The sequence below is a fragment of the Mus musculus genome, chromosome 3 (genome assembly GCF_000001635.26).
Source record: "Mus musculus strain C57BL/6J chromosome 3, GRCm38.p6 C57BL/6J".
In the NCBI taxonomy this organism is placed as follows: Eukaryota; Metazoa; Chordata; class Mammalia; order Rodentia; family Muridae; genus Mus; species Mus musculus.
Genome location: NC_000069.6, coordinates 8,951,036 through 8,974,377, shown reverse-complemented (window position 1 = coordinate 8,974,377; position 23,342 = coordinate 8,951,036). Strand labels below are relative to the sequence as shown.

The 23,342-nt window shown below is 48.0% G+C and overlaps 1 protein-coding gene across 19 annotated transcripts in view; it reads left to right on the top strand.

Moving 5' to 3' along the window:
- Positions 1-23,342, top strand: part of Tpd52 (tumor protein D52) — a 78,864-nt gene that overhangs the window by 31,016 nt on the left and 24,506 nt on the right. For 12 of the 19 annotated variants that reach the window (NM_009412.3, NM_001025263.2, NM_001025264.2 and 9 more), the window contains one exon: positions 20,579-20,694. In NM_009412.3, coding sequence (NP_033438.1) covers positions 20,579-20,694 — 116 coding nt within the window. Of the gene's footprint in view, positions 1-10,020; positions 10,547-20,578; positions 20,695-23,342 lie in introns of those variants that run through there. The other 7 variants (NM_001025262.2, NM_001025261.2, XM_006530067.4 and 4 more) reach the window with 6 other exon arrangements.

Sequence of the window (23,342 nt, the reverse complement as noted above, 5' to 3'; positions counted from 1 at the left end):
AAGCACTGTGGTCACGGAGCCATACCCCTGCCCTCACTGCATCTTGAACTTATATGGGGCACATAGAAATCCGTTATTTTTTCCAGTCATGTAACTGATGTGATTTTGTGCACATTATTCCTATATAATTTACCTCCCAGCCTCAGCTTGCTATCTTAGAGAACTCGAACCACCAGCTAGGGTGGCACTACCCATAATGACTGGGCCCTCCCCCATCAATCATTAATTAAGAAAATGCCTTACAGGCGTGCCTACAGCTCATCTTATGGAGGCATTTTCCTAATTGAGGCTCCTTCCTCTCAGGTTCCTTTAGCTTGTGACATAAAGTCAACACACTCAACTGTTATTTTAAGTAATGCTTTCAGTTTCTTTTGACACTGTTGTCAAAAGTTCACTGTATAGCAGTTTTCATTTCTTGATGTGAGCAGTCTGCCACGTGTGTCTGGCCTCTGGGCTGGCCTCGGGGCCAAGCTGGCTGTCAGCTGCATTCTTTGCTGCTGTCAGATAGGCTCTTGAACACAAGAAAACATTATGTGTGGTTTCCCTCAGGTTGGGTTCTGCCGACTTCTTAGAAAATGGTAAAAGCAGGAAAGGCCATGTTTTGGAGAAAAAGTAGCCATGCAGGACTTGATCAGTGCTCTGTGCTCTGCAGGGAGCTTGTTACGCTATCTGCGTTGTCTTGGATAACCCAACCCAACCCAACCAAACCCAACCAAACCAGCAACCAGCCAACCCATTAACTAACCAACCAATCAACAAAACAAAACAAATCAGCCAGCCAGCCAGCCAATGAAGTGTTTGTCTTCTCAGCAACAATGTTTCTTCTTCTCCACCTTGACACCCTATAGCTAAGTCCTTCCCTCATGCCTCCTGCTGCTCTGACCTCCTCAGGTCATGGAGACCTTGAGGCCTCTGCTTGTTGAGCTCACCATGTCACCTTGGCTTCCCTTCTCCTCAGGAGGCATGGGCCTTTTGTGTCTCCACTGAAGAGCTCAGATAGACTTGGGTTGGTGAACTTTCCCTGTCAAGCCTAGCTTTGGTGCATGGATGGATGAAGGGTGGCGGCACCTCTACTTATAGGCGATTAAAATGGTGTACTCGACAAGACTTTCTGAAAGGACGGCCTGGTCTGACTAGAAAGCTGTTCTGTAGAAAGCTGTGGTGTCCCAGATCCACTCGGTGAAGCTTTTGGAGGAGATACAATGCAGACACACAGTGCAGGGCGGCATGGGAAGGCAACAGTTGGGGTAGTTGCTTCAGGTTCCACCAATTCAAGTTGTCAACCACAGGAGCCTGTAGGGGACACTTCCCATTCACACTCAATACTACCGGTACGGATCCTGCAAAAATAATTGTACAATCTTAAAACTCCTGTCCCCCACTTACTTATATTCCAGTCTCCTGATCCCTGGCAGCCAGGTGGTCAAGACTGATTTTTTTTTTCCTTCCTCGAGACAGGGTTTCTCTATGTAGCCCTGGCTGTCCTGGAACTCACTCTGTAGACCAAGCTGGCCTTGAACTCAGAAATCCGCCTGCCTCTGCCTCCTAAGCGCTGGGATTAAAGGCGTGCGCCACCACAGCCTGTCTTGGTCGCCATAGTTTTGCTTGTTGCGGAATGTTGAGCTGTTGTGGCACGACTGACTTCTGTCACTTAGTAATGCCTGTTTACAGTTCCTTCATACATCTGTCCATGATTTGTTGGGTGGCCCTGTTCTCTCTAATGTTCCGTTGTCTGCTCATTATTATTATATTATTCTGTCATCTGCTGGAAGACAGCTCTGTGCAGTTGAGGGTGACCATAGCTTTAGTAAGCTATGATGATTGCAGGGTGGAAACAGGTGTTGTACCCTTTCTGTTCACAGTGTCTGTTTGGGTGACAACTGCCTTCCTTCCCTGCGACATCCTGACCAGCTCTGCCTCACCCCAGACTTGATGACCTGTACTGTTCTGTCTGATGATGGGAATGACTTTCTCCAGTCATATCCTTCCTCTCCTTCTCTCCCACTCTTCCTCCCTCCCTCCTCTCCCTCCTCCTCCCTTTGTCCTTCCCCCCATCCCTTCCTTCCTCCATAGAGAGGGTCTTCCAACATAGCCCTGACTGTTCGGGAACTCATTATGTAGAGCAGGCTGGGCTCTCAAACTCCAAGAGCTCCTCCTGCTTCTGATTCCTAAGTGCTGTGGTTAAAGGTGTGCGCCACTGTGCCTGGGATGCCGTGTGTGGAGCCCAGTGCTCTCAATTCCAGCTATGCTGCTCTGATTCAGTGCCATTTGTGTTTTTGTTTTTGGGCAGCCAACACCATGATGTTCATCTGGGGGTAAGAAAAGAAATTTACAAAATCTACCTGAAAATCTATATGTGTGTTAGTAGGCTTATGTTATATCTTGCTATAGCAATACTCTCCAAAAGCTCAGTACCTATGAACAATTCTTTTTCTTTAGGCTAGAACCTACTACCCTGGTAGCTGCAGGGGAAGCTGGGTAATGTAGTTTTGCTGTGTAGACACATGGCCACATCTAGCTTCAGGGGATACTGGGTAGTGTAGTTTAAGCTGTGTAGTCATGTGGCTCTTCAGGGGATACTGGGTAATGTAGTCTAGCTGTGTAGGCACATAGCCATATCTAGCTGCAAGGGAACAAGCAATGTAGTCTGGCTGTGTACATAAGAATAAGAGGCGTATTGGTCTGGTTCTTTGCCATACAAAGTATTGTCTTTGATGGATGATATGGCTGCCAAGCTCTTGATACTTTTTTTGGGAAAGTGATTATCTTTTTTAAAAAATTCTTCTTACAGTGCGTGCCTGGAGGTGTGTGTGTGTGTGTGTGTGTGTGTGTGTGTGTGTGTGCGCACACGTGCACATGCAAACACGCGCGTGCCTGTGGAGGTCAGGGGACAGCTTTCAGGAATTACTCTCTTTATGTGGGTTCTGGGGCTCAGGTACAGGTCATCAAGTTTTCAAGGCAGGCGTTTGACCTGCTGAGCCCCCTCGCTGGCCCTGGGAAGCATTTTTCTATGATGGTGCCTCCTTCCCCAAGCCTTTGTGGTCTTTTCTCTAATGCTAAGAGAGACTTCGTAATAAATCAGGCCTACCTCATATATACTATTAGAGAAATAGTTGAGAGGAAGCCATCAATGTCTTCACAGTAATTAATGCAGGTATGGTAGTTAGATACTTTCACGATGTCAGGCCTTGTACTTGCTAGCCATTGGCTTGAAGGTAATTGTCGCTGTGGCTCTGGTAGTCCGCTCTTGTTTTAAGAGGGAAAGGGTGTGTAATGTGGAGTTGGGTAAGGCATTTCTCTACCAGAGAGACATGCTATAAGAAATAAAACTTTTAAAAATAAAATTCAAGAGGAAAATGGCAGTTAGTTTCTTTGTTTTGAGACGGTGTGAGTGACTCGGGTGGGTCCCAAGCTCGTGGTGGTGTTGAGAGCTCCTGGCCCTCCTGCCTTTACCTGCAGAGTCTGAGCTTACAGGAACTGCTCCCTGCGCCTCCAGGCTGTGCTGTGGATTTTCTCAATGGCTGACCTCTGGATCCAGCCCGCAGAGTTCTGTTTTCTGCAGTGCTCCCTCATTTTGGGGGCAGTTTGCTGTGCCTCAGCTTGCTGGTGACTGGAGTTTGTGGTCGACATTAATTTTCAGTAAGTGCCCACTATCCTGAGAAACTCCACTTCTCAGGGAGGGCGGCTTCGTCCAGGGCGCCAGGGGCCGGGAATAGCTTTGTAAGTGGCATGGAAGTTTTTCCTAATGACAGTTATGTCTCCTCTCAAGCCTGCCAGTTGGAGGTTTTGGATTTCTGCTGAGCACTCTTTGAAGTCAGCCAATTGGCAACTTTCAGCTCGGCAATCTCTTTATCTCCTGATAATCTCCCCATCAGACCACGGTGCTCTCGATACACCACTAACAGCTTAGACTAGCTCACACCACTAACAGCTTAGACTAGCTCTCACCCCTTTTTTCTAGGCACTTTGTACTTTTATAATTCAAGACTCAGAAATAGTTACAGGAAGGTAGGCAGGTAGATGTTTACATAGCAGTTTGTGAATCATCATTGTCGGAGGAGAACAAACACACGCCATAGCCAAACTCCTTTGGCTACACAGTCCCGTAAGTCCAAGCGTATCTGTGTAGAAGGTGCTGGTGAGACGCAGGCCAGATAGTGTGCCAGCTAACAACAGAAGCGTTTCAGCTCTGGAGTGTCCCCAAGGTTTCTTGCGTTGAATACCGCACGGAGACACCAGGTCATGGAGAGTGTTCCTTTCAAGGGAATCATGGGACCCCAGCGCTCTCTCTCTCTCTCTCTCTCTCTCTCTCTCTCTCTCTCTCTCTCTCTCTCTCCTTCCTGGCTTTCAGCTGTAAGCTGGGCAGCCTGCACGATGAGAGAGTTCACCAAATCTGTGAGCCAAAACTCTTTCCCTCTAGGTCCCTAATATAACAATGGGTCCACGCATCTGTAAGTGAGATTTAGTGCACTCTGATGTTCACACAGACACGACATTACCTAGGACCCAGTGTGCCCACAGTGTGTTCCCTAGCCAAGTGACAAAGGCCTGGGAAGTCAAGGCCTCCTCTCAGATGGCTCATCAGCTACTAGTTGAAGTTGACTCTGGCTGCTTCCTCATTGTGTATGGGTATGTGCACACACACAGTACTCTTATTTTCCGAAGTCATCTGAAAGGAAGTTGCATATGCTAGGCGCCAGATCTCTCAAGACTTCAGTATTTCTCCAGGGGTTGTGGGGGCAGCTGTTCTCTCAGACAACAGTAGTCTGTGGGCACTTCCAATTTTAGATCTGTCTGTCTGTCTGCCTGCCTGCCTGCCTGCCTGCCTGTCTATTTGTCTTTTGTGGTGCTGCATATCAAACTCAGAAACTTATGCAGTTGGCAAGTATCACACCACTGAGCTACATCCCCAGCACTTGTTTTGAGACTGACTCTCAGTGTGAACTTCAGGTTGACTTTGAACTCTGTATCCCGGGCTGCTATGGAATCATGGTCCTTCTGTCTCTGCCTCCAGAATGAAAGCATCGCTCTCAGGCTGGTGCTGCCATACCTGGTCAAAGATGTGGTGTTTTCTTCCTTCATTATAGGACAAATTCTATGATTAAGTGTAATATTTAGTTAGCACTGTTTGGTCTTCTATAATACAGATCATTGTTATAGTCTCTACCTAGCTTTGGCAAGGTTGATGGTTTCTTTGAAGAATGCTGCCCTGAGCTCTCTAAGGGCAGAATTAAATGAATGTCTCTGGCATTGGTTTCCTTCTGGGCAGCCCTGTACTCTCACCTTGAGGTACCTTTCAGGGGCCTGCCATAAAAGGTCCTAACTTTGGACATACGTGGCTCACATATAGAGGGACTATTCCGACCCACTAGGCTGTGCACAAGCAGGGAGACAGAAACTGGATTTTCTTTATAATTCTTTGCCCTACTTGCCTTTCTGCTTGGGAAACTTAAGGTTTCAGGCCCTTAGCACACGCCTCACTCCCTACTCCTCGTAGATTTCTGCACTGTCCTTGGGCGCCCTCTTCAGGTGCTGCTCTGCATGAGCGAGTGTCTGAGGTTGTTCTTTTGGTGGCTGGCTTCCTAAAACAGGTTTGTCAGGACCGGAAAGATGGCTCAGAGGGAAGAGCAATGACTGCTCTTCCGGTGAACCCTGGGCCACCACCCTCTACAACTCCAGTTCAGGGAATCCAGTGCCCTCGTCTGGCCTCTGTGGACACCAGGCATGCATGTGGTGCACAGACATGCATGCAGGCAAAACACTGATACATATGACATAAGAAGAAGTACATCTTTAAGGAAATTGTTTGATTACAAATATATCAAGAGTATTTTCTTGGGGCTGGAGAGTTTGCTCAGTGGTTAAGAGCAGCTGTTTCTGTAAAGGCCCCAGGTTTTGTTCCCAGCACTCCCATGGAGGCTCAACACCTCTTCGGGCACCAGAAATGCATATGTTCACAGATATATACGCAGTGAAACTCTTACACAAATTCACAGAATGTAAAAACTAAAAAGTTATGTTCCGTGGTAAATATGTATTTTTCCCAGTGCCATGTTACTATCTGTGTGTGTTCTGCTGCACACACCTGTTCCTTTTAGCATTTAAGCCATCCACTCAGAAGGCAGTTGTGTTGTTTCTCAGGTATGGTCTAAAATGAGCATCTTCTTAAGTATACTGTTTGTAATAGCGTGTAGATTACGACAAACTGGTAAATGAGTCAGATAAGTATAAAATATAGAGAAAAGATAGGTAAAGTAGAGAGGTAAATCTATAGAGGAAAATCAAGTCTGAGAAAACATCGGACAAGCTGAGGTGGTGCAGGCAGCAATCCAGGCCCTCAGGAGGCCCTGGTAGGATGCTCTGTGTTAGAGGCCAGCCTGTGCAAGATGGTGAAACCTTGTCTCACAACAACAACAACAACAACAACAACAACAACAATCAACCAAGGGCTGGTGACACAGCTCGGTGATAGGGTGTGCAAGCCTGTGGGTTTGATCCATAGCACCCCAAAACCAACCAACACTAAAACTTTGGAAAATCAAGTTGGTTGGAAACCAGTGTCAGTTGTATGATAGTGAGAAAAGAGGCAGTGAGTACCCAGAGCCCTTGACACTGGCTCCAGCCCCAAGAGGAGCATACTCGTTGGGATCACTGTACACGCAGGGCTCGCATTGTGTGGTACCGTTCCTTTCTTTCCCAGTCGGGTCACTGGGCTCTCCCTCTTGGCACGTGGTGGGAAGACGCCCTGGCCCCTCTCATCAGTGTCTAACAGCTTCGGCTCCAGAGAAGGTCCCTGTCTTCTGCTGCTCAGTAAGTGTGTTAGGGATGGTACTGATTGAGGCTCTTCCGGTCAGCTAGCTACCCTTAGGCACACCTGAACAACTCAGTATCTCTGGGCCACATCTGAAACAGGAGATCAAGTGGGGACTCAGGTGGTCTTTTTTCAGAGCTAATGATCTAAGTGGTCAGGAATTCTTCAAGGAAAAGACACAGACAAGGCGGAAGATGGCCACCCTGGGGCCTCAAGAGCACTCCTGGCAGGTCGCAGAAGGGTGTGGCAGAGGACAGCTCTCCATGTACTACTGACTAGAATCCATGTGAGGTCAAAACTGGGAGATTTGGGTGAAAATAATGCCAATTTTGAAGTATTTTCCAGACAGCCCTGTGGAAATACCTTTTGCGCAGGGCCAGCTCTTCCTTGGGCTAGGTAGCTTTCTTAGGGTTTCTATTCCTGCACAAACATCATGACCAAGAAGCAAGTTGGGGAGGAAAGGGTTTATTCGGCTTACACTTCCATACTGCTGTTCAAAATCACCAAGGAAGTCAGGACTCAAGCAGGTCAGGAAGCAGGAGCTGATGCAGAGGCCATGGAGAGATGTTCTTTACTGGCTTGCTTCCCCTGGCTTGCTCAGCCTGCTCTCTGATAGAACCAAGATTACCAGCCCAGAGATGGTCCCACCCACAAGGGGCCTTTCTGCCTTGATCACTAATTGAGAAAATGACTTACAGTTGGATCTCATGGAGGCATCTCCTCAACTGAAGCTCCTTTCTCTGTGATATCCCCAGCTGTGTCAAGTTGACACACAGCCAGCCAGTACAGTAGCCATTCAGGGAATGGAAAGGCCTGCTGTGGCCCCGAGGCTCCCCTGATGCTTGCTTGGCTGGGCCCAGGGCTTTCTGAGCATCCTTTCCGGTTGTCTGTGTGCACCACTGCACTGTGCACACGGCACAGAGTGGCCTGTACAGCAGTCCTGTCTGTCATTTCCATCCGGCTGTCAGGACTACACACCTGGCAGGCAGGTGCTTTCTGCTCAGCCTCACGTCTTCTAATGTTTGATGCTCTCTTTGTCTACTTCAGCATCCTTGAGTTTGTTCCTTATAAAAGCACACAGTACATGTAAAGGCTTATTATCATTCTGGCTCTTTTATTGGTCGAGTCCCAAGCTACATTCCTAGTCTTTTATTTTTATTTTCAGCCCCACTCTCTGTTATCCAGACCACAAACCCACCATTCCAGGAACCCACCCTTGCCCTTTCTGGGGCTGCTTGACTGTGTTCGCCATTCTCAGGGCTGGAATGTCTGATCTGGGTCTGCCCGAAGATAGGGAGGGGAGCTGTTCTCCAGAGCTGGGACTCGTGGCGCTGACCTAAAAGGGGCTTTAGCAGGTCAGACTTTAAGACAGTTACTTAGATTCTTAGCCCTCATATTTAAAAATAAGGCTGTTTTTATTCTCCACTGATTATAAGTCCCATATTCAGATAAGGCCGGCAGAAATGTAGCCATGAGGTCTGGCTGGCAGAGAGTTCTTCACAGGTGAGTGCCGTGGGTGGGGGAGAGATGGGAGATGGGAACTAGAAAGACTTCTGAGAAGAGGTGATGGTCTTGAAGGATGGTGCATGGCCTCAGCTAGAGAAAATACAGTACAGCAGGTTGGGTACAGGATGCAGGGTGGATGTCACCAGAGGCTGTAGTGTGTCTGTGGCAGAGCTAGGTGACCTTTCCATAGGAAGGAGGCTAGAACAGCAGTGGACAGACCTTCCCACTAACTCTGACTGGGCCCTGTCAGAGGGAATGACGTAGTGGACTGTAGAAAACCTGACGTTTGAAAGAAAACAGAATTATTGTCCTTTCTGTGCAGGGCTTCACTACATAGCCCAAGCTGTAGTAGTCCTCCTGCCTCAGCCTCTTTGGGTCTGGGATTTCAAGGATGAGCCATTGCACCTCTTTGTGACAATTCATGGTTTCAATTAAACAGCAAGCATTCGTAACTGCCAAAATCTTGTTGTCTTTAAGGAGGAAACTATAAATATTTTTGTTAAAAATAAATTCTCAAAAAGTTTAAATTAGACAAAGGCATTCCCTAGAGTACACACGACTACCTAAAAAGAACAGAAACGAGAATCAGTCATAAATTGAGATGAATATGGATCATCTTAGAGATTTTGAAGACTAGTCATACACTGGAATTTCTGCTCATCATTAAAATGGTTTGCTTTTGGGGGCTGGAGAGATGGCCCTGGGTTAAGATTGTTTACTGCTCTTACAGAGGACCCAGGTTCAGTTCCCTGACTTCATATAGTGCGTCATAACTGCGTGTTGGTCCTAGGGGATTCTGTCAACCTGTTCTGACTCCTACTGACATGAACTCGAGCCCACACAAACAACACAATAGAAAGCTCAGGCCTTACATTTCAGAGACTATAAATAGATTCCAGAGATTATGTATTGTTTTTGTGTTTTTGAGATGGGGTCTCTCATTGAAGTCCCAGCTAGCTTCATGGCAATCCCCCTGTCTCAGGTTTCTGAGTAATGTGATTATGGCATGAGCCACCATGCCTGGCTTGACCTATTTCCTCCTTTTAACTTAGTTCCACCAAGGGCCTGCAAGCGCTGTTGGGTCACAGCAATAGCCATGGAGAGAGCATGAGCAGGGTCTCTGGAGGCCTGGGATGGAGGAAGTGGACTTGGTGATTGTAAAGTTTTACCAGCCAGCTCCCTTTCTGCCTGGAGGGTGTGCCAAAGAAACAAGTTCTTTGTAGAGCCCTGAGGGCATGCCTGACTTTGCTTAAACAAAGGAGCTGAAACACCCCCTGCCCCCAGCTGTGGGAGTTTCAGCCCCCCCACCCCCCACCCCGGAAGCGGTGGGAGCTGCCTGCACCTTCCAGCTACTTCCTATGAAAACCTCATTCTTCCAAAGAGTCAGTTTAAAATTGTTTGACAGTTATTCAGATTCTGCTTTAGAAAAAAAAAAAAGGATGATGGGTCTAGCTTTATTTTTGTATTAGGTTCTGCTTAAAAGGCTGCTTGCTAAACACGGGATGCCAAGCTCTCAGAATCCTGTATAATATAGGGTGCAAGAAAAGTATCACCCAGATGGCATTTTCGGGGAGATTACTGACAGATAATCCTCTCTTGTCCTAGAAGATTAAGTCTGCCCCGCCGACGATGTGGTCAGATGACCGGTCTAAAAAAGTTGTATTTTAAACAATATTCCTGCTAGTGTCTAGTGTTTGTACAACTGAATGGGGCTCCAGAGTGGGGGGCCTCCTTTGTGTACAGAGGGAAGGCCACTCCCTCTGCCCCGGTTATTCTTTGTTCAGTGAATTAGCGACAGGTGGTGACTAGGGCCCTCCTAAGGGAGGAGTCACTACAGACCTGCTCGTGGGAGCCGGAGCCACGCCGGGGCCGGAGCTGGGCGGGGCTTTAAGCCCGGTTCCTCTGGGCCGGAGCTGGGCGGGGCTTTAAGCCCGGTTCCTCTGGGCCGGAGCTGGGCGGGGCTTTAAGCCCGGTTCCTCTTCTCACCTGGGCTGCACAGGTCAGCCGGATCTCCCTCAGCCCGGGGCTCCCAGGCTGCCGCAGCGCCATGCTCGCCTTGCTCGCTGCCTTCAGCTAGCATGGAGTGCAGAGATATGGAGTTGGCTGATGATTACCAATCCCCCTTTGATTTTGATTCTGGAGTGAACAAGAACTACCTCTACCTCTCTCCAAGCGGGAACACCTCGCCGCCTGGTTCACCTACACAGAACGTTGGTAACTATTTGTGTAGTGAGTTCCCTCTGCTGTGTTCTTCAACATGGGAAGTTATTTTTGGTTGTTAACTGTTTAGAGTGGGACAATGAATTTTAAAGTTGGCACCGTCTGTTTCTATGCTCCTTAGAGGTCTGTGGATGTGCGGTGATGGTGAATGACACGGAGGGTCTTGGGGTCAAATAGTGGGTACAGTTTTAAAATCTGCCTAGGCAGTGTCTTAGTAAAGGATGCTTAGGCATTCAAAACCGTTCACCACACTCAAGGGCCTGGTGAGTGTGCTACAATAACACCACAAGTATCAAGGTGAAGATAGGCTTGGGTTTTCCCTTGGGAGACCAAAAGCCATGTAGACAAATAGCTATGTACACCTCACAGTTTCCAAAAGGGAAAATGAAAAACCACCACACCTTTGGAAGCAGCTGTTTCTTCCCATGTGGGACACGGATTTGTTCACAAGGCGGAAACCAGGCTGTGACAGTCTGAATTGATCCCCACATAGGGTCCAGCAGAAGTGGGGACAGCCTCCTTCCCAGCTTGCAGGAAGGATCCTATTGCTTGCCAAGAAGAGGAGATGGCTTAATGAACTCCTCTGTCAGAGTCAAGGAAGCAACTTGGCTTTCCCAGAAGAAGTTAATTATTTCCTTACTGTGGAGAATTGGTTACGTTTTGTTCTTTTTAAACAGTAGAGCTTGGGAAACCTAGAAGACAGTGAAGGACAGACTGTGGCACCTCTGATCCAAGCTGCTGGGGGTTTGGACGTTTGCAGGGCACAGGTGTGTGCTAACACAGCATGCTTCAGTGCTTGGTTATAGCAGCCACCTTTGAGGTATAGTCTGGATTTTCAGAAACCCACATATGTTGATAGTTTCAGGCTAACACTGCCCTCTAGAAGTTGGAAGCTGTTAGTAATGTCTGTGGGAGACAGGGCATGGGAAAAGCATTTTTCTTCTCATTTTCACACTTCCCTTGCCTGTGACCCATGTGGGATCTCTGGGCTTCCCCGTTACCCAGCACTTAAGAGGGGGGATGACCTAGTTCTAACTTGTGGGCTTGTGAATCAGAGCAGGGCTCACAGTGGGGACGGTGGGGCTGTCATTAAGGCTTGAGAGTGGGCGGAGTGGCAGGGTCCCCAGCAGGGACTGGGGAAGATGCCCTGCATCCTTTAGTTCTTGCCGGCTGCGTTATTAGTGTGGCCACTTCTCAGTGCTCTCTGTTAGAACAGCAGCCAGCATGGCTGAGCGTGCTTTTGGGTGGTGGGGTTAATGAAGTCTGTAATTGAAAAGAGGGACCTGGAACCTGCTACTTAAAAGTTAATCTGGATTTTGGCCAATGTGTACCTCTTCCCTCCCTTTCATCGTCCTCTCTCCTCCCTCCCTCCCTCTCCCTTCCCCCCTCCTCCTCTCTCTCTCCCTCAATCTCTCTCTCTCCTACCCTCCCTCCCTTTCTCCCACCCTCCCTCCCTCCCTCCCTCCCTCTCTCTCTCTCTCCCTCCCTCCCTCTCCCTCCTTCTCTCTCTCTCTCCCTCCCTTCCTCTCTCCCTCCCTTCCTTTCTCCCTCCCTCCGGTTTTTCAAGACAGTATTTCTCTGTGTAGCCTTGGATGTCCTGGAACTCACTCTGTAGATCAGGCTGGCCATGAATTCAGAGATCCCACTGTCTCTGCCTCCCAAGTGCTGGGATTAAAGACATGCATCCCTACCACCTGGCCATTGTATTTTCTGAATAAGCAGGTAGCTTGTGCAGGCAAAGGGGACTGATGCAAAAAGGTATCCTACTCACAAATGCCAGGAACACTTATCTAAACAAGAAGTATCCTTTGAATTGTATCCAAATGCTGTCTCTGGGCAAAGGTGAAAGCTTGGTGTGCAGATGTCCTGAAGCAGTGTGAGCGGTGGCTGGGCGGACTGGGAGCTGAAACACCGTGCAGTTTGCCTGTCTACCCTTTGGTATTTCCTAGTGTGCTCCTGCTAAGTGGCTTTCACAGTCTAGTTTGAAAACGTGGATGTGTGATCTGTGTTGGTATCTGGAATACAAACCTATGAAACTCATGTGCCTTGGCGTTTGATGCAGGAGAATCATGAGGCCCAGTACTTGGGGTGCTGACTCAGTAGACTAGTTTTGAGGTTAGCCTTGTCTACAATAGTTAGACTGTTGTTGTTGTGGTTGTCGTCGTCGTCATCGTCATCACAACAATAATAAATACAAACAAAGCAAAGCAAATGTTTGTTGAACAAACAGCTGAGTGGAATTGTCCCAGGAGGACCCGTCCTGGTTTTTTACAGATGTGAGAGTATTGATGCAGGAAAGGTTTGGTGTGCCCTCATCTGTTAGCCTAGCTGGCGCTAACACTAAGCTTTCAGTTCCCAAACCAGGGCTTTGCTTTGTACTGTGCTGAGGATCTACAGAGCCTAGAGCATGCTACCTACTTGCTCCATCACAAAAGCTGGCGACAGCTCTTGCAGAACAGGCTGATCAGCCAAGCACATCTTTTCTGGTCAGGGATTTTACTGTTGGTTTGTTTTTATGTACCACTGGGACATGTCTGCTGGATCATTCTTTGCCTGTCAACACCACCTGCATTAAGTTGGTGACCTTCACCGTCCTTTCCATTCTACGAGAGCTTGTGGGGTTACTCTCCTAGCTACTGTTTGTGTGGAATCTCTTCCCCTTAAGAATTTCCAGGAAGACTAAGGAAGTTACAGGCCCTTAACACCCTTGGTTCTGCTCTGACTTGGAAATGATGTGCAGTGCAGATGATCCAAGCTGGGGCTGTAGCTCCGTGGTGAGGTCTTGCCTAGCAGGCGTAAGGGCCTAGGTTCAATCCCCAGAACCGGCAGGAAAACAAAGATAATCTTGTATTTAATGCTGTCAAATCTGGAACTCTGAAGAGAGTGACAAGTCCAGCTGCAGCTCCCCAGCTCAGAGCTCATGTCTTACTCTGCATTACTCTTTGATTTCTTGTGAGTCAACCTTTCCCTTTCAGGGAATTCAGTGCTTGCTGACTCTTACAGGGTTTTTTATGATTGTGAGATCTTTTTTTTAATATTTTATTTTATTTTTTAATATTTATTTATTTATTTTATGTATGTGAGTACACTGTAGCTGTACAGATGATTGTGAGCCTTCATGTGGTTGTTGGGAATTGAATTTTGTCAGCACTGCTTGCTCTGGTCAACTCCACTAGCTCAGTCCCTGCTTGCTCCAGCCCATTTATCTATTTATTATTATACAAGTACACTGTAGTTGTCTTCAGACACATCAGAAGAGGGCGTCAGATCTCATTACGTGTGGTTGTGAGCCACCTTGTGGTTGCTGGGATTTGAACTCATGACCTTCAGAAGAGCAGTCAGTGCTCTTACCCACTGAGCTATCTCACGAGTCAGATTGCAAGATCTTTTTTTTTTTTTTTTTTTAAATTTATTTATTTATTATATGTAAATACACTGTAGCTGTCTTCAGACACACCAGAAGAGGGAGTCAGATCTTGTTACGGATGGTTGTGAGCCACCATGTGGTTGCTGGGATTTGAACTCTGGACCTTCGGAAGAACAGTCGGGTGCTCTTACCCACTGAGCCATCTCACCAGCCCAGATTGCAAGATCTTAAAGAACAACTTATCTGTCATTTACAAATGAAAACTAGAGTAGGCTTGTAGAGAGCTCTATCCGTGGAGAGGGAATTTAATGGTAGAGGAGACGTCTCTCCAGACACCGTAAGTGTCTCCCTGGCCTGACAGCCTGTGTGTCTTCAATAGATGGTCTCAGGTATCAGTTTTGTCTGTGGTGTTTGGAGGGAGGAAGAGGAGATGCTCTGAAGTAACTGGAGACTTAAAGATGGCTCACCCCCCTTGGAAGATTAAAGATTTAATGAGGCAGGTTTCTAGGAAGAGGGCAGTGAGCTGTTTGGAACAGTGAATGTGTTTTGCCAGTGTGTGTGTGTGTGTGTGTGTGTGTGTGTCTGTGTCTGTGTCTGTGTCTGTCTGTCTGTCTGTCTGTCTGTCTTCTCCCTGAGTGAGGTACTGACGGATGCTACGAATCCACACCCCTCATCTTCTCTTGTTACCATGTCCCTTCCTGCTTTGTCTCCTTTCTTCCTCAGTGACCCCAATGTCACTCAGTTCTGCTCTATCCTGGATCTTCTGCCAAATGAAATGGGTCATTTCCTTAGCTTCCGTTGTTCCTGGCCACCTCGAACAGGTTCCGAGTTCATTTTGCCCCAAGGTTTTCTTCTTTTCAGTGAGCTGATCACGGGGGCACGGCAGCCTTTGACAGCTCTCCACAGCCACTGCTTCTGGTCCCACAGTGCCACACTCCCATTTAGGAACACTGTGTATTCTCCCACACAGTGTCTCTGTTGAACCTTGTTTAAATGGGGCCTCTGTAAAATTACCTGGGATTGTCTATGCTACTGAAGTCCAGTTTCCAGATTTCAAACTGTCTGAAGGTGGTGTGCTACTGCTGTTCAGTGATGACCTAGCCTTGTAGCTGTACCTCAAGACGAGGCACAGAAAACTGCAGTGGTGCCATGTGGTCAGCCACCGCCACCCTCCATCCTGAGGTGGTTCCGCTGCCATCCACGCCTCCAGCTGGCTGTTGGGCAGTGTGTAGCTTTCGTGTTCTCCCCAGCCCGTGCTATTGACTACCCTGCTGCTGGAGGGACTCTGTAGATGAGCCCTGTACCCTGGCCATGGCTCCATGCTAAGCACAGCAGGGGCCCCCTGGTTAGTACTGAAGACGGAAGCTTCAATACTGCTGCTGAGTAGATAAGTAAGGAAGTAGCTAAACTTAGCAGTAAGCCCAGGAGGGGTGGGGTAGTGATGCCCAGTGTTAGTCACCTGCATTCAATCCTGCTGATGCCGACTCCCAGCCAGAGACACAGAAAGCTTCCATGGACCAAGCATTAGGCCTGGCGCTCTACCCTGCGTGCATGTTGGTATTTCTCTAAGACAAACTGAATGGAGCACACAAGTGTGTAGAATCAAAAAGACTTTCAAGTTTTAAACTATGCAACCTTGGAGGACCTTAGTTTTCTACTAGAAATCACTGTTCTCATTAGATGTTGATTTAATTTTGCTTGTTTGCTTCTATGGAATATGTTCATAATGAATACAAATGATTCCAGTGCAGCATGCTTTAGGCAGGAAGATGGACTATCACATGGGGACCTGAAGGTCTGGAGGGCTCAGATAGTAAGGAGGGGGCTCTGCTTAACTGCCTTAGTATGTTTGTTTGCTCAGACTGGGCTTTACCAAGAAGTACGAAGGTGGCCTGAGAGAAGGTTCAGGGGCCTGACTAACATTTGATCAAGCAGAGACTCTCTTGCCAATTTCCCCTCAAGGTGGCTGGTGTGGAAAAACCTGAATAGTCACATTGTCATTTAAAATAGCTTCCATTGGATTTTAGGAAAGAATATTAAAATCAAAGAACAAATGTTTGTTGGCTTGTTTGTAGTAGTCTCATTTCTTACCTTTTGTGATTTGCATGAAAAAGCAATATATTTTCTCCCCCAAACTAGATTGTCCTTCCATACTAAGTCCATTAGTGAGTTTATAGAAGACATGTATGTTCAGGACCACGGAAGAGTCGGCTTGAAGACTGCTCCTGACCTCATCTCCAGGGTTTGTAGCGTTGCCATGGTTACCAGATTGCAGAGGTCCAGGTATTGCTTTCTGCTTTTCAGGGTTGCTTTTAGATCAATGACTTGGAGGGCCTCCTGCGCTGGTGTGTGACTCTGGTGGCCGCACAGCCTCTGCAAGCCACTTTCCTTATGTCTAAGTGGTGATAGAAATCCCCATACAGTTACTGAACTGCAGTGTAAATGACTGTGTTTGGACCTCCTAGCTCCTGGCCGACCAGCTGTGGTTAGCAGTTTCTCTGAGATAAGAGATGGCTGCATAGTTCACTTGTGATTTGAGCATCTTCTATTTGGTTCTTCTGTGCCTACATTTTTCTGCCCCAGCTGAGGATCTTAAATTAACAACCTGCTCCTTTCAAGTCTAATGTCAGTGATTTGCTGCCCCCTGCAGGTTAAAGTGAGAAAAGCTGGCTGACTTTGCTAGATCAGGTCATCTCAGTTGTCCCGAAGCCAAGTATGGCATTATCTTTCTTGATGGTTTAATGAACTATTTCAATATTCCTTGTCTGAAATTTTGGGCCACAAGTATTTCAGGTTTTTCATTTTTTTCATTTTTCTGATTAGGGAATATTTGTGTGTGGACTTTACTGATTGAAAAAGCCTGATTTAAAAATCCAGAACGCAAAATCCTGAAACATTACAATGTTTTCGGATTAAGTATTTCCACCCTTTGTCAGCCCCCCTCTTAGATTGTTTTTGGAGTTGAAGATCCTTGTGCGTTAGCAGTTGGATACTGCATTGATCCCCTTGCCTGTTTAGGCGTGCACAGTTCTGTTTATTTAAAAGCATGGAAGAGCTTTTGCTACAGAAGGCAGAGTTTAGCACTTGAGTTCTGTAGCTCCTCTTTGATTTGAGTCCTGTTGTCATCATGAACCTAATCTGGAGCCACTTGTTAGGATCAAGCCACATGACTTCAGCTCTGCGTTGCGTCTGCGGTGGTGGTGCTCATGCTTGGTGGTTTGCGTCTGCAGGCCCTCGCTGCGTTTGCGAGGCAGTCTGAGATGGAGGATGAGCCCGGGAACACACACAGGCTGGGCAAAAGGCAGGAGCTGCCCCCATGGCTGGATGCTGACCTACGGGCTGGACTGAGTTTCTAAAACAAGGAAGTGCTGAAGGATTTAAAAGTAGGGATCAGATTTCTGCTGTGCAGATAGTACTTGCGCAATCCTCGTGGGGACTCTAGGACATCTTAGATACTGTCCTATTGCTGTGAAGAGACACTATGACTAAGGCAACTCTTAAAAGGAAGCGTTTAATTGGGGTTGCTTACAGGTTCAAGCACAGAAGCAGTCAGACCTGATGCTACAGCAGTAACTGAGAGCTTTAACATCCTCATCTGTAGGCAGCCAGCAGCAGCCAGCAGCAGCCAGCACAGATACTGGCCTTGGAAGGGGCTTTTGAAGCCTGAAAGCTCGCCCCCAGTGACACACCCCCTCCAGCTAGGCCATACTAACTGATCTTTCCCAAATAATTCCACAGACATGGGGCCAAACATTCAAACATATGAGCCTATGGGGGCCATTCCCGCTCCAGCAGCCACCTCCCTCTCCCGCCCCCCACAGGCGGGTAGCCATAGCATATGGAAAGTGCTTTCAGTCCAACTTCAAAAGTTCCCATAGTCTTTCACAGTCTCAACGGTTTAAAAGTCCAACTCAAATTAAAATCAAAATGCAGATGACATACTTTGAGCATAGGGGACTGAATATATATTACATTCCGGGGGTGGGGTTGGGGGGTGAGGGAGCAGAGTGTGGTGAAGAAACACTGGACCAGAGCAAGGCCAAAGCCCAGAGGAGAAGCAAACTCTAAAACCCACAATGCTGTCTGATTTAGAAGGTATCGGCCGGCTCTTCCTTCCAGCCTTCTGACTGCAGCACGCGTCCCTCTCTTGGGCTGGCTCCACAGGCTGTGTGCAGCTCTCCTTGAGTGGTACCCCACAGCTCTAGCCTCGAGTCCCCTGCCACAGGGCTGTGCGCTTTGGCTTTCTCTAGTGGACAGAAGCCTCCTCACGGAGCTTCCCTCGATTGTCTCTGCAGTATCGGCTCCGCTTCGGGAAACCGTGAATAATTCTGCTTGTTGGCGCACTGTGAATAGACTTGTTTGTATTACTCTTGCTCCATTAGTAACTCTTTCACATCTTGTGCGTGGGCCACTATTTTGGTACTGTCATGCTAGTGATTATGATAATTATTAATTGCCTTTAAAAGTTAGTACACAAGAAAGCCCATGTCAAGTGCTTCTGGAATGTGCACGCTACACGTGGCTCTTGTTGCTTCGTGTATTCTTGTACACGCGTATTGTGGTGCCGGCTACCTGTCTGGCAGTGTCTCCGTTTCCTGCCAACCCTCTTCCTCGTCTGCTGGGAGGGTACCGAGTCAGCCACACGAGTGTGGTGGGCTGAAGAACTTACAGGCAGAGAAGGATCTTCTCTGGCAGCAAAGTCTGTGACCTGGGAATGATGAGAATGGGTGGGTAGACGGGCTAGGGTGAGTCACTAGGGTAAAGTTTAAGAAGGCGCCAGAAATTCAGTAATCAAATCATGTGTCAACACAACATTTTGAAAAAGTCAAAGTCAATGCCAACAAGATCTATGATAACAGCATGGTGAAGTTAAAGGTGGAAGGTCAGTGCTGGATGACCCACACAGAGCCACTTCGGTGCCTGCGGCAGGGGACAAACACGTCAGCGGGACTGATGATTTCTGTTTAAAGTTTGACATATGTGCTGTTGGCACAGGCCTTTAATCCCAGCACGGTGGGGGGCGGGGACTGTCTTTGTGAGTTTGAGGCCAGCCTGGTCTACGTAGTGAGTTCCGGAACAGCCAGGGCTACACAGTGAGACCAAGAAATGGATTCTTTGAATTCACTTTGATTTTAGAAATTAGATTAAAATATGTATTTGTTTTCTTGTTGCTGGTGATAAATACCCGAGAAAAGCAGCGTGAGGCGGGAAGGATGCACTTCAGGTCAGAGGTTGAGAGGTAACACTTGGGCTTGGTGTTAGCACGAGGTGGCGGGTCCTAACTGCATCCGTAGTCGGGAAGCCAAGAGCACAGAAGCAGGTCAGGCTATGAACCCCCAAGCACCCCACTCCTGACACTTCCTTTGTTGAGGCTCTGTCTTCTAAAAGCTCCATGACCTATCAGAAACAGCCATCAGATAGGGGCCAAAGGTCCAGACATAAAATCAATAAACCCCATGTATGATATCTGACACTGAAACCTTAATAAAATAGAATTGAGGGGCTTGGTGGCTTCTTTAGGTTTTCTACCTGATGTTTTAGCTGGGCAGGGCAGGGGGATCTGAAGACAGTGCTGGCCACTCTGTTTAGTAATGTGGTCTTCATAGCAGGCTCTGTTCAGAGAATGAATACAGTGGGTTTGGAAGTCTCCGTGCTGTCGTTGGCCCTGTCTCCTTAAGACAGGGCCTCGGGGCTGGTGAGATGGCTCAGTGGGTAAGAGCACCCGACTGCTCTTCTGAAGGTCCGGAGCTCAAATCCCAGCAACCACATGGTGGCTCACAACCATCCGTAATGTGATCTGACTCCCTCTTCTGGAGTGTCTGAAGACAGCTACAGTGTACCTACATAAAATAAATAAATAAATAAATAAATAAATAAATAAATCTGTTTAAAAAAAAAAAAAAAAAAGACAGGGCCTCACTGTGTCACCCCAGGCTGGCTTGGAACTCCCAGCTCTCCTGTCGCAGCCTCCCGGGCACTGGGAGTGCAGGCACGTGTATCCCGGGGAGGTGCAGTCTTAATAAAAGCTATGACTTTCCGACTTTAGCTGCCAGGCAGGAAGAAGCAGCAGCAGAACCAGCTTTTGTTAGGGCATCTGATTTGCTCCCTGGTTCCTTTATGCAGATGTCTGCACGGGGAGCAATGAGTACACAGTCTTCTGTATGGGCCAGTGTGCAGGGTTGAAAGTCCTTCGTCTACTCTCTGCTGATTTTTCTGTGCAGTGTTTTAGAGGTTTGTGTTGTTGAGACATGATCTCCTGTCACCCAGGCTGGGCTTGAGCTTATTCTTAGCCAAAGATGGCCTTGGCTAGTGACCGTCCTGTGCCTGTCTGAGTGCTGGAATTAAGGCATGTGTTGAATGTAGTATAAAGGGGGTCATGGTGATCCCCACTCTTCTGCTCTGCTGTAATTAGCCTGAGGCTGAAGTATGAGTGGAAGCAGAGGGAAGGGAATTGTTTTAGTTCATTTGTTAGCGTGCTATGTTGGTGGCTTTTATTGGTTATCCCTGGTTTTTCTTTTATCTTTCCCTGATTTCTCTTGAGCACACCTACAGAAAGAAAGAGGACGGCTACAACCTCAATGGCTGTTCTCGTTGGGACAGTGGGGCAGCTACAGAGGAATTTAGTTTCGCATTCACACTTGACATGATTCTCTTTTTTTCTCCTTGACCCTAAGGTCTGCTGAAGACAGAGCCGGTGGCCGAGGAAGGAGAGGATGCTGTTACCATGCTCAGTGCTCCAGAGGCGCTGACGGAAGAGGAGCAAGAGGAGCTGAGGCGGGAGCTTACTAAGGTGAGGGACGTAGTTTGTGGGCCCTGTGCTTTACTAAGGTGAGGGACGTAGTTTGTGGGCCCTGTGCTTTACTAAGGTGAGGGTCGTAGTTTGTGGGCCCTGTGCTTTACTAAGGTGAGGGACGTAGTTTGTGGGCCCTGTGCTTTGCCTTGTGAGTTTGCAGAGCACCTCATGGTAAAAGGCTCAAGGTGAAAGAAAGCTTACACAGCCCAGAGTCTCAAAGGACAGAGGAGACAAAGTGATCTTAGATGGCTTTCATATGACAGCATGGGTGAGTTGGGTGAGCACGGGAGTCGGACGGGTAGGAGAGAGTGGGGAGAGCTGCGTTGTCCGCCTCTGGCCCCTGGCGCGTGGGTTCAGCAGCCTCGTGCTCACCTTTGCTTGCGTTATGGATCTCGGCTAGCCTCCTCCCCCTTTTCCTTTCTTCTTTGCTTCAGGCTTCAGCCCAACTTCTGGACACATTTCAGCTCCCTTCTTTCCTAGCTTCCTTCTGTAACATCATAGAATGGTCTGTCTCACAGTGCACAGTCAGTATCCTGCTGCTGTCATTCGTCTGAGCATCTTTCTCCAGTCCGCATGAGCCCTGTACTTGCTGAGGACCGCTCCCACTCCCCTCTCTCAGCTGCCTTTCTTCTCTTATGAATTTAACTGTTGTCTGGATAGTTCACATACAATGCTTGGCCTTGGTATTTTGACTTATTTCATCAGTGAACGTTGTAGTATGCTTTTAGGGGTCATTCCTGTTGGATCATCTGCCAGGAACTGGTTCCCTTTTTGTGGGTGTATGTGTGTGTGTGTGTGTGTGTGTGTGTGTGTGTGTATGTATGTGTATGTATATATGTGTGGTGTGTGTGTATGTATGTGTGTGTATGTATGTGTATGTGTGTGTGTGTATGTATGTATGTGTGTGTGTGTGTATGTATGTGTGTGTGTATGTGTGTGTGTGTGTGGGCACACAGATGGAGTTCAGAGGACAATTTGCAGGAGTCACTTCTTCTCTCCAGAGATGCTACTCAGGTTTGGTGGCAAAGCCCACGTTTAACTTTTCCCCCCAACATAATATTTTTATTGATTCTTCTGGGAGTTCACATCTTACACCCCTATCACATTTGCTTCCCAGTCCCTCCCTGTTCAACCCTACCCCTGCCCTTGTGAGCTCCCTTGAAGAAAAAAAAAGGCCATGTTATGTTATCTGCATACTCACCGCATGGTCAAACTCCCAGTGGCCTGCAATTAGATCAGAGTCCTTCTCCTCCCCCATCCCTGCCAGAAGCCATCTGTTGTGGAGAGTGACACTTCAGCAGACTGTCATAGCTTTTAAGAGTTCTCTTCAATGGTGTACTGCTTAGGCTGTTTCTGTTTTTTTTTGGGGGGGTAGGTGGGATGGAGGTCGGGGTTGTCAAGTCTTCCATGTCCATGTGCATCTGTGTTGCGGGCCGTCCAGCGGCTCGCGAGGAACAGGTACAGCTGAGATGGCAGGCTCGAGCTGAAAGATAGGAACTAGACGGACGGAAGAAAGAACGGAGCTAAGTCAAATCAGATTCTGACCAAAGCTCAATTTTAATGTCAGCAAACCGCTTTATAAAGAAGAGGGGAGGCCCGTCCCTGGCCATGCAAAGTTCCTTTGAAGTAGATAGGTCAGCCTTCTAGTGGGAACAGCCTTCTAGTGGGAAGATCGCAGCAGTTCGGTGTTAACTCCGGAAAATTCTTGGAAGAGAATTGGAAGAGAACCGGTTGGCCTCAGGCAGGTTGGGCCTCGGGCAGGTAGTGGCACATCAAAGGAGCAGCACAGCAGGTGGCTCCGCTTAAGCGGTGGATGGTCACAGCCAGCCTTGCTAGGCTGGAAGGAGGTAACACATCTGCAGTCTCTGATGTCACTGCCAATAAGTAGCTTATTTACTCTGTGCTCTGCGCAAGTGTGGGTCTTGGGCTTCTGCTTGGTCTCTGGCATCGGCACCAGCCAGGAACAGGACTCCTGGTTGCAGTTGGGCCATGGACCCAGACAAGGTCCTGCGATGCAACTGGGATCACGGACATCAGCATGGTTTTAGGCCACAGCAAACGCCATGGCCTCCACCTGGCCTATGTAGGTAACATGGGCCACAGACATTAACACAGACTGGGCTCCATATGATCATGGACCCAGAGATGGCTCTTGGCAGTGAAAGATCCTGACAGAATGTATAAGGTCACAGAAGCCCTGAAATTGGCAAGATAGATGTCACTGTTAGCAGAACTAGCTTCACTGATTTAGAAAAATAGAGGTGCACAATGCTCTGGCCACTCCTTGAACCTGTGTGTCTGCCAATGTTTTGACCATTCCTTGAACTCATGTGTGTACCCACTGATGACGCCCATTGCCAGGTGTTTGTGATATTGGTTGCTGAGAAAGAGTCAGAAAATCTCCCCAGCAACCACAGCCCAGCCAATCCTGAGTTGCTACACCTGCACCAGACTCTTTCCTTGTACCCCTCCTATACCCATTTCTTGAGAATAGACATTGTTTAGATCTGGAAATCCCCTACTCCCCCCCTTCTCCTTACTTCCCTGAGGGCCTATAAAAACTGGGACCTCTTTCCCCTCGAGGTCGACTCCTCTACCCCTGCGTGGGATATGAGTCATCCCCAGAGCTCTGGCTTTCCCCGAAT